Source organism: Diceros bicornis, chromosome 25 (genome assembly GCF_020826845.1).
Source record: "Diceros bicornis minor isolate mBicDic1 chromosome 25, mDicBic1.mat.cur, whole genome shotgun sequence".
Classification (NCBI taxonomy): Eukaryota; Metazoa; Chordata; class Mammalia; order Perissodactyla; family Rhinocerotidae; genus Diceros; species Diceros bicornis.
The window spans coordinates 17,394,834-17,411,640 of NC_080764.1; the positions used below are offsets into that span (position 1 = coordinate 17,394,834).

Sequence of the window (16,807 nt, forward strand, 5' to 3'; positions counted from 1 at the left end):
TTAATGGTGACTGAGGCTGAAAATGTCTCAAGTAATCTGAGAATTACCATATAAATGTAACAGATTCCACATTAAAGAAATAGGGTAAATTATGAAACAACATCTTAATCCAAGTTTTTACATTCTATTAGCAATGAAAAGAACTAGGGTAATGTGGTGTCATTTGTTCATTCATTTATCAAATATTCATTAAGTGTCTATCATGTATCAGCCATACAAATATACATATTCAATACATATACATACATGAATACCAAGTTGCATCTAGGCAATTTAAAAAGTTCCAAAATGCCTTTTTAAATTATATTGCTTTTCAAACGTTTCCTGTGTTGCGCTGTTGGATTAAGAGTGATATTCTTGATATAAAAGATACAGAAAACTATGCTGTGAATCTATAGCAAATGAAACCTGGAGCAAAGCTCAACACTGTAGTTTAGCTGACACACCTGGCCTTTTGCTGGCCATTTACTCAAATTATAATACAAAAGAAAAATTAGAAGACTCTATTTTGAAAGGGGAAAACTGGTATGAATGCAAATATCACAAAGGCTGGTTAACTTCTGAAACTGGTATACACGGCAGAAGAGGCAATGATTTCATTTTCAATTCTGGCCTTTTAGAGATCTGAATTTAGATTGCGTTTTACGACTGCTTACAGTAAATAAATTCCAGTTCCTAGAATTGCTAGTTAAATTCTATTATACATAAATATACCAACAGAGCCCAAACTAGGCAAAGAGAAAAATCTTCAAGTCCTGGTTTCTGGTTCATTTACTTCAAGAAATATTAAAAACAAAGATAGCTTTTCATTTGTATAGCCCTGATATATAAAGACAATTATAATGGGACTTAAAGCAGCATAACGAAATCTTGACAATAGAAAAAGTCTCTTGTCTTGTGCTGAAGAGACTATCTATGCAGCTGCTGCCACAGCTACTGCTGAGAGAAATGCAGTCAAGAAGGAAACTCCCTTGCGTTGCTTGGTACAATGCTTTTAAGCTTCTGGATGTGATTATGAACTAGTGTGGGGTATTAAGAGTATAAGCAGGTATCCCAGAGTTCTGCCCACTTTGGGCATCCCCTCCCTTCTGCCCCTCCATACAGCAGCCCTTTAAAGACACCTCTTTGGACCCCTAGGCTCCTATATACCCAGCCTGAAAGCTACTGGTCTAAAATGAGCCAAATGTCATTATATACACACCTTTCAATTGATGTTTGGAATGATGTACAAACCATATTAGTCAGTTATATTATACCACCTAAACAGTCAAGGGGTCCTCCATGCTCAGAGGCATACAAGAAACAGGTATAAGTTAGAATTTAGAAATTTGGTTTCCCTTTGATACAGGACCAAAGTTTATCTGAAAACTCTTAACAAATATGGCTAGACATACACCAAAAACTTGTGTGGCATGTAACTTAATTCTATGAGTGTATTTTGTCTAAGCGTGCTAATTGCAGAAAGCCATTTCCACTCCATTAAATACATTTATTTTGACACAAAAAAGACTGTTGTGATATTAAGTGTCTCCCATAGCCTGAATGTAAGCTCCATACAATTCCTGGTTTCAGATTCCACTAAAGGATTACAGGTTACCTTGGTGCGTTATTCAAAATCCACTTACATTTTTGACAAATGGGACTAGGGCCAACTGGATGAAGGGCAATTTCTCTGCTTCTGCCAACACTAGCAACTGCTGTAAATAAATACATCATAAAAAAGCAGACTGATCTTGGGAACACTGATTGGTGAAGGGTAATCAGGGAGTAGAGGAGTAAGCAATCTTTTCAGATGCTGACTTTATAAACTTGACTAGATTGGTAAAAAGTTTTCATAACAATTTTTAGGGAAAAAGTTCTTTGAGCACTGTGGATCACTCCCCAGAGCACAAAGGATTGTCTTGCTTGCAAAGCACTTTGTTCACCACCACTTCTACAGGGACCATTTGAATAAGTATTTTAAATGAACAAATTAAACATCCCACTACACTGTTTCACCTGAAAGAGGGAAGATGTAAGAAAAAAACAGATGCAAATCTATCTTAAGGGGGAAGATGTGATGCTATGTGAGAAACAAATATTTATACCTGTAATGAGCAATGTTTAAGAAATACAACAAGATCTCACAATGATGATTATTCTGACCACACTAACACACATTTCTATGAACAGTATAGGCCAGGTCCAAAGGCTGAAGAAGATTCTGACTAGGAATGTTAAGGCCTAAGTATAGAATCTTCCTATGACAGAGAGCCAAGACAATAACAATATCAACATCAGTCATGGCCCTTGATTTAAACAAAAGGTGCTCTTCTGAAATCTAACATCACTTCCATAATGTAACACAATTCTATTTCCCATACTATTGGGAGACACCCAGTGTTCTTGTATTTTCTCTGAGTTCTTTCTTGTTATAGTAATATTCTGGTGCTTGCTAGGTAAATGACTGTTACCATTATAGAAGTCATCTACCAAACAAAATCAACAATACACATTGAGATGCAACCATGGATATCAACCATCCATGAGTACTTAAGAGTTTTCCATCTTAGTTGACTGTGTCCACATACCCTGGGACACAATGAATGCCTAATGTAATTTCCACCTTCATTTAAAAATGAGAATTCTCAAGTGGTATATTTTCATGTCTCAAATGGAAAGATATAAAAATTAAACTGATACAGAAATATAGTTTATGGAATGGAAAAATCAAGAGCTAACAAGACTAATTAAGAATGATGATTTCTCTAATTAGGGAAAGATTAAAGTATGATTCCTCTATCTTAGCTTCAAATACTTGAATAGAGATGCCAAATTTATAACATCTAAATGGTGACAGTCTTAAGAATTTACTGCTTAGAGTCTCTGCTGGCTTTTTTTCCCCAAGTCTTTTCTTCTAGGACACACTCTATGTGTGTCCACTCAACCCTGCTGAGGCTGTAAGACTGGGGATGCTATAAGTAATGCTACCTACTCAGACCTGATTTGCCAAGAATACAGGCCATATGAGTCCTCTCTGATTAGGGAATGATCTTTTCTTTTACCTTCTGACAACCCATTACTTTCATGTCAACAAGGCACAATCTATACTTAAAAAAAGGGGAGGCCTAATTTTGCAGATAATGATTTTCTATCCTTGCTCAACATGATCCATATCACACTCCAGAAGACTGCCAGTAGAAAACATAGCATGTCAACATCATCAATAATGCCAAAAGGGAAGGGCATACTCTTTTTTTGTGTGTGTGAAGAAGATCAGCCCTGAGCTAACATCTGATGCCAATCCTCCTCTTTTTGCCTAGGACGATTGGCCCGGGGCTAACATCCGTGCCCATCTTCCTCTACTTTATATGCGACGCCGCCACAGCATGGCTTGACAAGCGGTGCATCGGTGCACCCGTGATTCAAACCCGTGAACCCTCGGGCCGCCAAAGTGGAGCGCAGGCACTTAACCACTATGCCACCAGGTCAGCCTCAGAAGGGCACACTCTTTTAACATTCAGTATCGGAAACCAGAAAACTGAGTTCAGATAACTCCTAATAAGTGGAAACTAAGAAATTTACCTAAACTGAGGGTTGAGAGGGGGATAAAAAGGATGGGGAGGGAATAGAAGGAAGTGGAGGCGGTTTGTTTTGGGATAAGAGTAGAATTAGTGTCTTTGATTTGTAAGCACTGACTCAGGGAAGACATGACAGAGTCTCTGGTTTGCCTATTCAGTGCACTAATGCAACCGATAAAAGATGATTCCCTAAGTGTCTGATTAAAATTTACTGTGGAGCCAGACTTCCTTCCTTTTCCTAGTGATGTGCTTCGTTGCTTTATTCTGTTGATTTCTACACTAAGGACTTTAATACAAGAGGGAAGATCAGAATGTATGGAACCTGAGAAAGATTGCTGAGAAAGATACTTAAAAACTTGGTCTTGGTTATATCTTATAAGAGTTCAACATATGGAAAAGAAAGCAAAAAGTAAGCAACAATACTTTTAAAGTATATGACGGCAGATCTCTAAAAACACCATCTCTCTTAATACGTGAGAAGGATAATGAGCATGTTGAAAATATCATGCAGCAGACCATTCCTAGCAATATTATTCTTCCTCAGTCACTTGAAGTCACTCGCTAAGACACTAGCTATGAAACTGCCTTTAAAAACACTATTAAACGGAAAGCTTCCAAATCCACAAAAGAAAAGAAAAACTTGGACAAGGAAACACAAAGCAAGTGAAAGGCAAATAACCAACTCAAAGGCACAGACATAGTTAGGTGAAAAGAAACTTGATACTATACTTTGGTTTTGCATTTTTGTATTCTTCAGTGTCTGTGTCCTCGTCCTCTGAGTACCAATTATCTCCTCTTCCTCCAGCCAAGAGGCCCCTGGCCGCCAACAGTCCTGCAGCATTCCCATAGCCAGTGTATTTCAGCAGGCTATCCACTGCAAAAACAGAATAGGTTTTAGACAGGAATCCTTGGGTGCACACTATCATCATCGACTACTCACCAACACTGGGAGGTTGGAGATATACGCCATGGCAGTAAATCTTAAAATTGAGAGGTTTTCAAAGTGTAGTAGTGATTATACAGAATTACCTACAAATTCTCCTAAAAGCTCTGAGGGCCAAAAGCCTTTTTTCAGGTATCAGAAATTCAAATGGAGCTGTTTTGAATATACTTTGTGGCAGCAGTGAGGCCTCTGTGACCACTGGGCCCTTGGAAAGGGTGGTGTTTTAAGTTTCTGATCGCAAATCTTATCTCTTTATCCAGTTTTAGAGAAATGATGATTAGAAACCGGTGTTAATGAAAGCCAAATTGGGATTTTATCAAAATAGCACATAATGTAAAATCTTGTTTATACCCTCTATAGGAATTAGAGGGAAAGAGTATAAGAAATAAGAAAACTTAAGGATATTAGCAAATAGGATAGGCTAAGTTGTTGCTTTTTCAAAACGTCAGCAACAATATGTAAGCACATGATACCTACTGAGAAGGTAGGCCCAGGAGTTAGACTGGCTGGATTTCAATAATGGTTCTACCACTTACTAGCTGGTTGGCCTTGGGTAAGTTATTTTGTAGCTCTGTACCCCAATTTTCTAATCTGGGGAATTGGAATAATAATATCTACCTCACAGCTTAATACATGCAAAGTGCTCAGAAAAGTATCTGGCACAAAGTAAACATTCATTCTTTTTCCTTGTTAAAATCATCATTTTAGACTTATTTTAGTCAACCAAAAAAAAAAAAAGCCCAATGAAGCATCTGGTGCAGGTCCTCTGTAAATATTGCTTTGTCATCAGTGTAAGGTGATATATTTAAGATGAGCAGACACGTACAACTTTTGCAGGGGAGCCCTGAACTGTAGGAATTTTTTTTTGGTGATTTCTAAGTACCTTTAAGGAAGACACTAAGCAATCATTAGCAGCTTTATTTAGGAGCACTTTCTTTTCTTCAGGTACAATTTTAACGTGAACACTAGAATATTCAATCAAAAGGTAAAAATTGGCAAAACTTAAAAACTTAAGGCTTTATAAAGGCTTCAATAAAATGGCATCCTAAAAACAACTGTAGGAAACAAAACACAACACTATCTTATCAAGTCTTAGTAAAATTTACATCTGAAATATAATTGTAATTCAGGTCACTTACCTCAAAAAAGACAAAATAAAGCTGGAGAAGATTCAGAGGAAGGCAATTAAAATAACTTTGGGGACGTGAGAAGGGGCAGTGGATAGGGAAATAGGTAGGTAAGAAAAGAGGATATATATGTTCAGAGTATGAAATCATGAAGGGCATGGATAGGACGAATAGTCCAGGATAGAGTTGTCCATTAAATTTTCAAATACTTGAACAAGAGGGTACCTCCCTTGACACTGAAAATAGGTTGTTTGGGGACAAATAAAAGGTAGTCTTGCTTTCAAAGGATATATCAAACTGGTGAAATTTGTGCAAAAGGAAACATGGAGTAATAACATAAGTAGATTAAATAAAGTTTACACTGGTTGCTATCAACAATTTTCTACCTTAAAACCTATTGGTAACTGCGGTCTCTTTGGTAATAATTCTCAGCAGATGCTAGATAGAATCATACTAGAATTTAGTGAGGGATCATGGTGGCATAATGTGAAAGCCCTCTGAATAAATCTGATATGCTCCCTCTTGCCATCAGTGCCTCCACAAGATGGAGTGGTTTAGATAAATTAATGAATTCTTACTGGGTTATTAGAAGAAGTGAATATCCAGTGTATACAAGTATTCTTAATATTCATGGAGGTCAGACATGACCTTAATGACATGGTCAGACACAAAGTCACTGAGGCTGAAGGATCATAGATCTTCCCACATGGCACTGATACTCTCATTGTAAGCATTTTTGATAAGGTTTATTTTTTAACAAACAAGGATGGTTTGTTGGTTCCAGAAAAGAAATATTCACTAAAATTGTTCAAGTCTAAATTGAGATGATATGTATAAACGGTTTAAATGAATATACTTAAAAACAAAATAACAACAATAAAAAAAGACGTAAAATGTAAATAACCACCTACAAAGGTTAAAGATTAAAATAGTTTAAGAATGCAGAGTTTATGAAAGGTCAAAACAGGTTAAAAAGAAGTAAACACAATACTAAATAACCTCCTTTCATATGCAGAAAATCCTCCTTGAAGCTAGTTAATAGTAAAAATCCCTACCACTTTTATGAAAATAAAGCTTACTGGTCATTCACTGGAACAAACACTGTGTCAACTCTGTGACAGTTTGGGTTACAAAGACTATTTAAGACACACCTTACCTTCAAAACAGATAAGCTATCTAGCCAATAGTTTTAAAATCAAATGAACTTTTGTTAACAGAATAAAATACTTAAAAATGGGGGTTGGGCAAAGGAGACAAATGGACTACAAAATCCTCATGGTGAGAAGCATTTTCTTTGTAAAGTTTTGATTGACATTACAGTAGTCCCTTGGTATCCCCAAGGGATTGGTTCCAGGACCCCTGCAGGTACCAAAATCCTATATAAGCTCAAGTCCCTTATATAAAATGGCATAGTATTTGCATATAATCTACGTCCATCCTCCCATATACTTTAAATCATCTCTAGATTACTTATAATACATAATACAATGCAAATTATATGTAAATAGTTGTTATACTGTATTGATTAGGGAATAATAAAAAGAAAAAAAAGTCTGTATGTGTTCAATACAGATGCAACCATCATAGGCCTTTCAATCCATGGTTGGTTGAATCTGCAGACGTAGAACCCTGGGATACGAGACTGGACTGTATTTGGTGGAGTGTTTCTAGCTACTTTTTAGTCTATTTTCAAATGCACAGTTTAACATCCTACTTGAATTGGGAAAGTAGTAAAAGGAAAACGGATTGAACTTGGATGTTAAGGTGAGCTGCTAAGGCAAAGAAAAGATTCTTCAGTTGGTCCTTGAAAAAAAAACAAACACACAAATATATTTGTTTTTGTCACAATAATCATCCACGCAGTTAGGTAAAACTGCTGCAGAAATGAAGCAAATCAACATTCAGTCAGAATGTTGCAAGAAATATTTTACCATTGTTTTATCAAGATGCTAGAGGTCTCACACCCCTTCATTCCTTATTCCATACAACTGCCTGATATATCTTTGTAAAGCAAAAATATGATATTATCACATTCCTGGATAAAACCTCTAATATCTTCCCTATAGGCTAAAGCTCAAGTTCTAAAACAGGGCCTAAAGGGCTCTTCATTTTCTGGCCTCTGCCTTCTTTTCCCAATTCATTTCCTATTTCTCCTGCACATTGTGGATTCCTCACACCTTGAACTAGTCTCCTTTCTGTACATACCAAGGCTGTTTCCCATTTTTCTGTACAGACTTTCTCTGACCTTCCCCACACCACCCAATCACTCCCTATTCCAGGTTACCATAGTACCTGGCACATTCCTCTCTTATGGTGCTTACCACAGTGTACTAAAATTATTCCTTTATACAGAGAAATCCACAAGACAGTGTATTTACCACACCGAATTCATAGAGAGCACAAATGTTTGTTCTTTCATTAAACACTTATAGATAGGTACTTTATTAACTATCTATAAGGTACGTTATTAAACACTAGGGATCCAAAGATAAAGAAGACATGATCTACAACGTAAAGAAACTCAAAGTCTAGAATGCAAGTTTGACAAACAAAGAGTTACAACATAGCAAATGTCAAAAGTATTAAAAACACAGATAAGTAAAAATGGTACAAGGCAGATAATGATCAACTGTGCCTTGGATGATCAGAGAAGTCTTCACAGAGATGATACTAAAGCTGATCTTCAGGGATAAATAAAGCTCACCATACTAACAAAGATAGAGAAAGGCATTCTGTGTAAGAGGAACAGCATCTGCCAAGCCATGGAGACATGCCAAGATATTGTACAGTATAATTAGGCAAGAAAAAAAATTTAGTATGATTAAGTAGAAAGTGTAAGGTGGGAGTGGATTTAGAATACACTACAGAGGTAGGCCATGGAGGTAAAATTTACCATGCAGGTGCAGAGAGTCATTAAAAATTAAAGTTTTATAAGGGGGAATGACAACATTATGTTTGTATTTTAGAACAATCCTTCTGTTAGCCATGTGGAAGACAGACTGAAGAAAACCTGACCAGAAACAGAGAGCTATAACTATTTTAATAGTTTAAGAGATACACAGATTTGGGAATCCTCAGCAAACAGACTGAAGCAGAAGCCAAGGGATAAGATGAGATCACTCAGGGAGCAATGTAAAGTGAGAACAGGGGCCAGAAGAGAGCTCTAGGGAACGCCGGCAATTAAATGTGGACAAAGATAGGAGTTAGCAAATGAGACTGAAAAGAAAGAACAGAGAGGCAGGTCAAAAGAAATCTAGGAGTGTGTGGCAGAACAGAAACAAAGAGAGTGGTCAATAGGGTCAACTGTTACGAGAGATATAGTAAGATAAAGACGAAAAAATATCCATTGCTTTTGAAAATTAATTTGTGACCTTACTGAGAGTATTTTTAGTGGAATTTGGGGGGCAGGGAATGGTAGTGGAAAGCCTGACTTGCAGCAAGCCGAAGCCTGAGTGTAAGAATACTAAAAACAGGTTAGTCTTTCAAGATGCTGAGATGTGAAGGACAGTGACATGAAGATGTACACAGGTTAAGGAAAACACATAGAGAGAGTTAAAAAACAAAGGAATAGAGGGTAACAATTGATGGGGCAAGGCTTCTGAGAAGATACGAAGAGAAAAGATCAGCAGGAAAGGGAGACTGTTAGCTGTGAGCTAAAGAGAAATCTATTCCTCTGAGACTGAAATAAAGGAGACAAAAGTTAAGTTTATAGGTGTGAGGCTATGTGCTGAGGGAGTTCAAGCCTTATTTATCTATGCAATTCAGCCCTTACCACAATGCCTAGCACGTAGTGGGAATTAATGAATGCGTTAAAAGGGGGGAAAACCCCACATAGGCAGGGGGTTATTTTACAAATTATTTTCCTTTATTAAACTATGTAAGGCCTATCTCTGGGCCCCCTGTAGAAAGTACACAATTTGCAGAGCAGATAATAAAAATTTAGTTTTGTCAGGGCTCAACAAAAGAAGTTGGTGGCGCAAGTTAACCTGTGGGCCACTGTCAGCTGGAGATACCATTTAGCCCGGCACAGATGGGTATTTAAGACACTTGGATGGCTCTTTCTGTGCCAAGTCTTCCATAAGATTTTGCCCTTTGTATCTCGCCCCATTTTTAATTTTCCTTCTTAGTCTAGTCTCTGTGTTCCTAACCCGATTTTACTGCTACTTACTGTCTCTACTTAGTAGTGGTCTGACCTTTGAGCCTTGATCAGGTACCTTCAAATTTAGCTTTGAACATCCTTAAGAGGAAGTTCAGCCACTCTGATAAATTATTTGAAATTTATTTGATTTTGATATAGTCTGCCTCCAAACCCAACCCAAACTCCAAAAACTGATGACTTATAAGTTTAATGTGGACTACAAACATTTTTTTTTTGGTAGAAGGTTTTAAATTAGAATTAGTTGACAGCATTTAAAAACTGGGAGATTTGATATAAAAGTCCTGAGTCCTGGCTTCTCTTAAAAAATATGAAAGACTTGGCACCAGTGGCCACATCTGCCTTCATGGTAACGATCAGTTGTAGCTAAATAGAAGCAATGTCCTCTTTCCAGTACCCTTGCTCCTTGATTCCCAACCCACTGTCTCCCCAACAATGAGCCAAGTGTCAGTTTTCATGTATCATCTTATGTCCAGTCCATTTGACTTACTTTTATTACCAGCTTGGCACTTGTAGGCATTTGAGTTTGTGACCCTTGATAAGAAAGCAAATAACACGAGGGCAAAGACCTTGTTTATCTTGTATACCGCTGTATTCCTAGGGTCTAGCTCAAAAAGTATTTGATGAACAAGAAAATTTTTATTCCAGAAGAATACATCTACTAAACTTAAAATCAAATTGGAAAGAAAAGCAGGAATATATACAGAATTGTTAAAGGTCAAATGAAAAAGATATAATTTTGTTAATATGAGTTGGCTTTAGGCTCAAAATTAGGACTATGAAACCTTAAATATTGGGTCCAAGGGGGACAAAGCTAACCATTTCAAATGAAAAACAATTAACAAATTCATTTATAAATATATATACCATATTTGCTGTGACACTCACTAAAATCATTAGTAAGGTGATTATATTTAGATATGTAATTTATATATTTAGATATGTAATTATAGAAGAAACAAACTTTATTTTTCCCCTTTTAAAGACTTTTTATAAAGTATACAAGAATGTATACTCATTGTAGAAAAATTATAAAATACAGAGAACTGAAAAAAAAGTCACCAGTCATCCTACTACTCAGAGGTAACAATGGATAATATTTTGGTGTATATTTTGATAAACCTTTTTTAATGAATAGATACACATATGTGTGGTTTCGATTTATATATATACATACATAATTACATTTTAAAAAACAGCTAATTTCTGATTTCAGAAAAATCAATTCAATTCAGCCAGTATTTACAGATTACTATATGCAAAACACTATACCAGTCACTTAATTCCAAGATACTAAATCAATCTTTTTTCAAAGTCACGAAAGAATTGAATTGTTTAAAAGAGAAGATGTTAAATAAACCAGCCTATGATAATAGCTGAAGATAATTATTATGAGAGGAAATATGGCAGAATAGAAAGACAAGACTCAAATCTGGGCTTCAGCCCTATGCAACTGTGTGACCTTGGATAAATTACTAAAAGGCTCTCAAGTGCCAGGTTGCCTCATTTATGACACTAAAATAAATAATAATAATAATAATAATATTCACCTTACAGAATCCTTATGAAAATTAAATGAGATGATGCATAGAACGTCCGGCACATAGCTGTGTTTATTATCGCTGTTACGATATTGATCAAATTATGTTGCTAATATACCATCTTAACAGGAACTGAAGTGGTTAGATCAATCAGTCAGAAATGAAGTTCAAGAATTCAATGGATACAACTCAATAGCGTAAAAGCAAATAATTCAATTAAAAAATGGGCAAAGTACCAATGAATAGACATTTTTTCAAAGAAGACACACAAATGGCCAGCAGATATATGAAAAGGTGCTCAACACCACTAATCATCAGGGAAATGCAAATCAAAACCACAATGAGAGATCACCTCACACCTGTCAGGATGGCTTTTATCAAACAGACAAGAGATAAGTGTTAGCAAGGGATGGGGTGAAAAGAGAACCTTTGTTCACTGTTGATGGGAATGTAAACTGGTGCAGCCACTATGGAAAACAGTATGCAGGTTCCTCAAAAATTAAAAATATAACTACCATATGATCAAGTAATCCCACTTCTGAGTATATATCCAAAAGAAATCAGTATCCCCAAGAGATACCTGCACTCCTTTGTTCATTGCAGCATTATTCACATAGCCAAGAAGTGGAAACAAGATTAGTGTCCACTGACAGATGAATGGATAAACGAGATGTGGTATATAAGGGAATATTGTATATTTTATAATTTCAGCCATGACAAAGAAGGAAATCCTGCTATTTGTGACAACAAAACCCTAGAGAACATTATTCTAAATGAATAAGCTGGACAAAGGCAAATACTGTATGATCTCACTTATATATGGAATCTAAAAAAACAAATTCAAACTCATAGAAACAGCGAGTAGAATGGTGGTTACCAGGGCTTGGGGGTGGGAGAAATGGGGAGATACTGGTCAAAGGGTACAAGCCTTCAGTTATAAGATGAATAAGTTTTGGGGATCTAACGTATAGCATGCTAACTATAGTTAATAATACTGTATTGTGCACTTGAAATTTGTTGTGAGTAGATCTTAAGCGTTCTCACTACAAAAAAAAAAAGGGTAACTACGTGAGGTGGTGGATGTATTAATTAACCTGACTGTAGTAATCATTTCACTATGTATATCAAATCATTATGTTGTATACTTTATATATATATACAATTTTATTTGTCAATTATACCTCAATAAAGCTGAGGGGAAAAAAGAGAATTCAACTGACTTAAGATTTTGAGAAAAGTGAGTGAAGTTTTCCACCTCCAAATTATCTATCTCACAAAACTGGAGTACTTTAAAAAAGTGGAATATAAAATCTGCTTAGATAGGACTTTTATACTAGCACATTTATAAACTAGGAGATGAAGAAAGAAATAGGTAAGAATATCTGAATAACTTAGTAAAAATTCCTTGTTTGGAGAACTTGCCTTTTGCTGAGCAAATAGAACCCATACAATTTTAGGAAATATTTTTAATTATTAGATGTATCTCAGAAGACAATCACTTTATATACTTATAGAGTAGTATTTATTACATTGTAGTATAGTTATTTTTAAATTTCTCTCTACCTCTATCTCACCCTTATCTCAAGGGTAAGGGGTATATCTTAAGACTCCTTTTTTTTGCTGAGGAAAATTCACCCTGAGCTAACATCTGTGCCAATCTTCCTCTATACTGTATGTGGGACACCACCACAGCATGGCTTGATGAGCAGTATGTAGGTCCCCACCTGGGATCCAAACCCACAAGCCCCGGGCCGCCAAAGTAGAGTGCACAAACTTAACCACTGTGGCCCCTAATCTTCCTCTTTTTGCTTGAGGAAGATTAGCCCTGAGTTAACATCTGTTGCCAATCTTCATCTATTTTGTATGTGGCTTGCCACCACAGCATGGCCGCTGATGAGTGGTGTAGGTCCATGCCCAGGAACCAAACCTGGGCAGCTGAAGCAGAGCACAGTGAACTTAACCACTAGGCCACAGGGCCAGATCCTATCTTAGACATTTTTATACTTCTATCCAGTGTATTATATAGCTCACATTCAATAAATATTGATTAAAGAACTTAGTGAAAAGAACCAAAACTCCTATAGCTTTAATTCCAAGAGGAATTAAAGGGGAACTAACCTGAGCCTTGGTATGGTTATCAAAACAGTAGCACCTGACTGACTTAGGCAGATTTTTCATAATGGCTCCAGGTCCTGACTCATCAAGATTAAGAAGTCTGGGTTAAGGATACTGAAGGGAAAGTTTAAATATGAGTATGTTTGGTAGTTTATCTGTCTGCATGTCTCAATGAATTCAGAAGCGTATAGAAAATGTTTTTAAATTATTAATTTTTAATATCTCCTCAGGTCCTCTAATAGAACAGACAGAGAGAAAACTCTGAAAAGAGTGGAATGAGATGGCCACTACTAACAGAAAGATTTCTCAAATTCCCCAAGAAAGATAAAAAAGTAGAGGGCAAAGAGAGTTTAACCTACCTCTCTCTTTGCAAAGGACAAAAAGGAATTCAGCAGCAATTTGCTTGACTCCAAGGTCAACATGTGTCATGAGGCGCACCAGCTTATTTCTCACAGTTGAGCCAACTTCAGGTCGATTTGTCACATCCCTCAATGGTGGTAAAACCTAATGGCACAAATGCAGAACCATCATCAATCATGAGTACTAGACAAAGTGAGGGTGGTACCACGCAACTGGTCAGTCTTGTAATGTCTACTGAGCTCAGTTTTATGAATGGAAAAAATGTTTTGAAAATAAATAGGTTTGCTTCCAAATAAAATAAAACTAAACAGCAACAAAAAACAAACCTCAAATAATTTCATGCCTGTAACGAAATTTCATTTGAAGAGAAATATCTCTTCACTGTACCACCATGATATATTCAAATCCATTTCTGAGTTTTCATTCATCTCAGTACCTGGAATGCCTCTGCCTGCCTCTAAAAAAATTCATTTTAAAGTCTGGGTCAAGTTTCTCTTTCTTTCATGGAGACTTCCTTAATACCCTGACTCATATTGATTTTTCCCTTCTTTTAATTCCTGAGGCATTTTCAGTATTTAATTAAAAAACCTGTACTTACGTTTTCTAGTTTTATTTTATAATAAAAAATGGCTATTAATTATTGAGTATTTCCTATGTGCTAGATGCTCTAATAGATGATATGCATACATTCTCCATAATCAATCCTCACAGTGACCTTGCAGAGGAGGTAGTAACATCATCATCATCCCTATTTTATAGACGGATCTTCAGAGGGCTTGGTTTGTCTGTTCGCTTGCTCGCTCACTCACTCACCCATTCATCGACCCAGACCCCTCCTCCTCTGGTTCTCCTCCTATCTCACAGGTTGCTTCATCTCAGCCTCTTTTGGCAATTCTCTTTTCTCCTCTTGTTTTCTAAGTGTTGGAATATTCAAGGGTTGAGCTCTTGGGCAACATTTCCTCACTATTTTCACTCACTCTATTGGTGATCTCATCTAGTTTTACGGCTTTATATGGCCTCTATATACTGCTAACTCCCTGAATTATATCTCCATCTTGATTTCTTCCCTGGCCTCTAGACTTTTATAAGCCTCTTAAATTTAGCATGTCCTAAACAGAACTCTTGATGTTTCCACCAAAGCTGTTCCTTCTGCAGTTTTCCATCTCACTAAATGGCAAGTCCATTCTTCCAACTGTTTAGTACAATAACCTTGGAAATATCCATGACTCCTCTCTTTCATACTCCACATCCAATCCATCAGCAAATTTTTTTGGCTCTACCTTTGAAATATATCCATAATCTAACCACTTCTCACTATCTCCTCTAGTATTACCAAAACCAAGCTACCAGTATTTCTCGCCTGGATTATTACCACAGCCTCCTAAGCGGTCCCTGCTTCCATCCTGGTCCTTCTATGATTTATTCTCTACATAGCAGCTAGGATGATCCTTTGAAAGTCAGATCATGTCATTTCCTGTTCTCAAAGTCCTCCAGTTCTCATGGCTTCTCATCTTACTCATAGTAAAAGATGAGGTTCTTACAACTCCTTTAGGTTTCACATAATCCAGCTTCTGGCTACTTTTCTGACTTCATTTCTATTATACTCCTTGCTTACATCACTACAGCCACACAGACCTCCATGGAACTCCTTAAACACACCAAGCACTTTCCTGCCTCACGGTCTTTGCATTTGCTGCTCCTTCTGCCCAGAAACTTTTTCTAGAAACTTGCATGGCTCATTCCCTTACTTCCTTTGGGTTTCTGTTCAAATGTCATTTATAGGAAGACATTTCCTGACCACATTATATAACTAACCATTAGCATTCTCTTTTTTATCCCTCTCCCCAACTCTGCTTTAACCTTCCTCATAGCACTTATCACCACCTGACACAGTATACATTGATTTCTTTACTATCTGCCTTCTTCCAAAAGAGTCAGTTCCATGGGGGCAGGGATTTCTCTCTGTTTTGTTTACTGCTCTCAGTGTCTGGCATATTACAGGTGTTTAATAAATATTTGCTGATTAAAGGAAGAATGAATTAACTCAAGTAACTTTTTAAAAGTGCATTCTATAAGCTAGGCACTATGCTAGGAAATGTGGATAGACACAAAGTCAAATAATAATTTATAGTGCCAGAGCCTTTATGTGTATATTATTTTATTTAATCCATTCAACTGACTTTCTTCCTTCCCTCTGTCTCTTTCTATATTGAGTGCCTACCATGTATGAAGAGGTACTGGAGGCACTGGAGATACAGCTGTGAACAAAAATAGAAACTCAATCTCAGAAAATTGAGTAATCTACCCAAAGTGTTCACAGAATCCATACTTTTCAATATTTCTGGTAGGGTAGAGCACAGTGCTCTTTGTGCTCTATAGGCATAAAGTTATTGCACGATAAATTCTTATTATTTGATTCAGCCAACCATACTGAGTTTATTTCCTGTTTCTAGAAGAATGAGACATGTAACAAGTGACTTCATATAGTATGTGCCTAAGTTCCAGAGTAAAGAATCTATTAACAAAGGTTATCACACAAAAACTTTGTTAGCTATGTTTTTAGGGTTCCTTAAAACAAGTTTTTCAAAATGACATTTTGTTGTTTTTACTGTTATATATCACTCCCAGATAAACTGCATACGTAGAGACCCTTTCTATTTCCCCCTAAATACTACCTTCTAACAAATTTTTTCTTTTCGTTGGCAAATCTTGTCCAGTTCCTCTTTCAAACCCACAGAATTCTTCAAACCCACAGAATTCTCACCTCTTCTATAAGCCTCTCCAGACTAACCCAACCTGGGTCAGTAATTTCTACCATCAGTTCTCTTTCTACCTGCCCAAATACAGAATACTCAAGACCAATTTCCTTTGGGTATGCACGAGTTGGATTTAATCAGGTATCAACTATAGGATATAATAATTAATTAGTCATGGTTCCATTAACACTATCATCAAAGCCAATTATCTGTTATTTTAAGTTCTGCTTTTCTTGATCATCATAGTCT

At 36.5% G+C, this 16,807-nt stretch overlaps 1 protein-coding gene across 6 annotated transcripts in view; it reads right to left on the bottom strand.

Annotated features, from left to right (window-relative positions):
* RIC8B (RIC8 guanine nucleotide exchange factor B) overlaps positions 1–16,807 on the bottom strand; it is a 99,523-nt gene that overhangs the window by 22,212 nt on the left and 60,504 nt on the right. For all 6 annotated transcript variants that reach the window (XR_009223936.1, XR_009223935.1, XR_009223939.1 and 3 more), the window contains exons 7-8: positions 13,802–13,946; positions 4,290–4,434 (exon numbers count right to left, since the gene is read on the bottom strand). Coding sequence is in view for 3 of the 6 variants with exons in the window: in XM_058568503.1 (XP_058424486.1) it covers positions 4,290–4,434; positions 13,802–13,946 (290 nt within the window). In the remaining 3 variants the exon portion in view is untranslated. The remainder of the gene's footprint in view (positions 1–4,289; positions 4,435–13,801; positions 13,947–16,807) is intronic.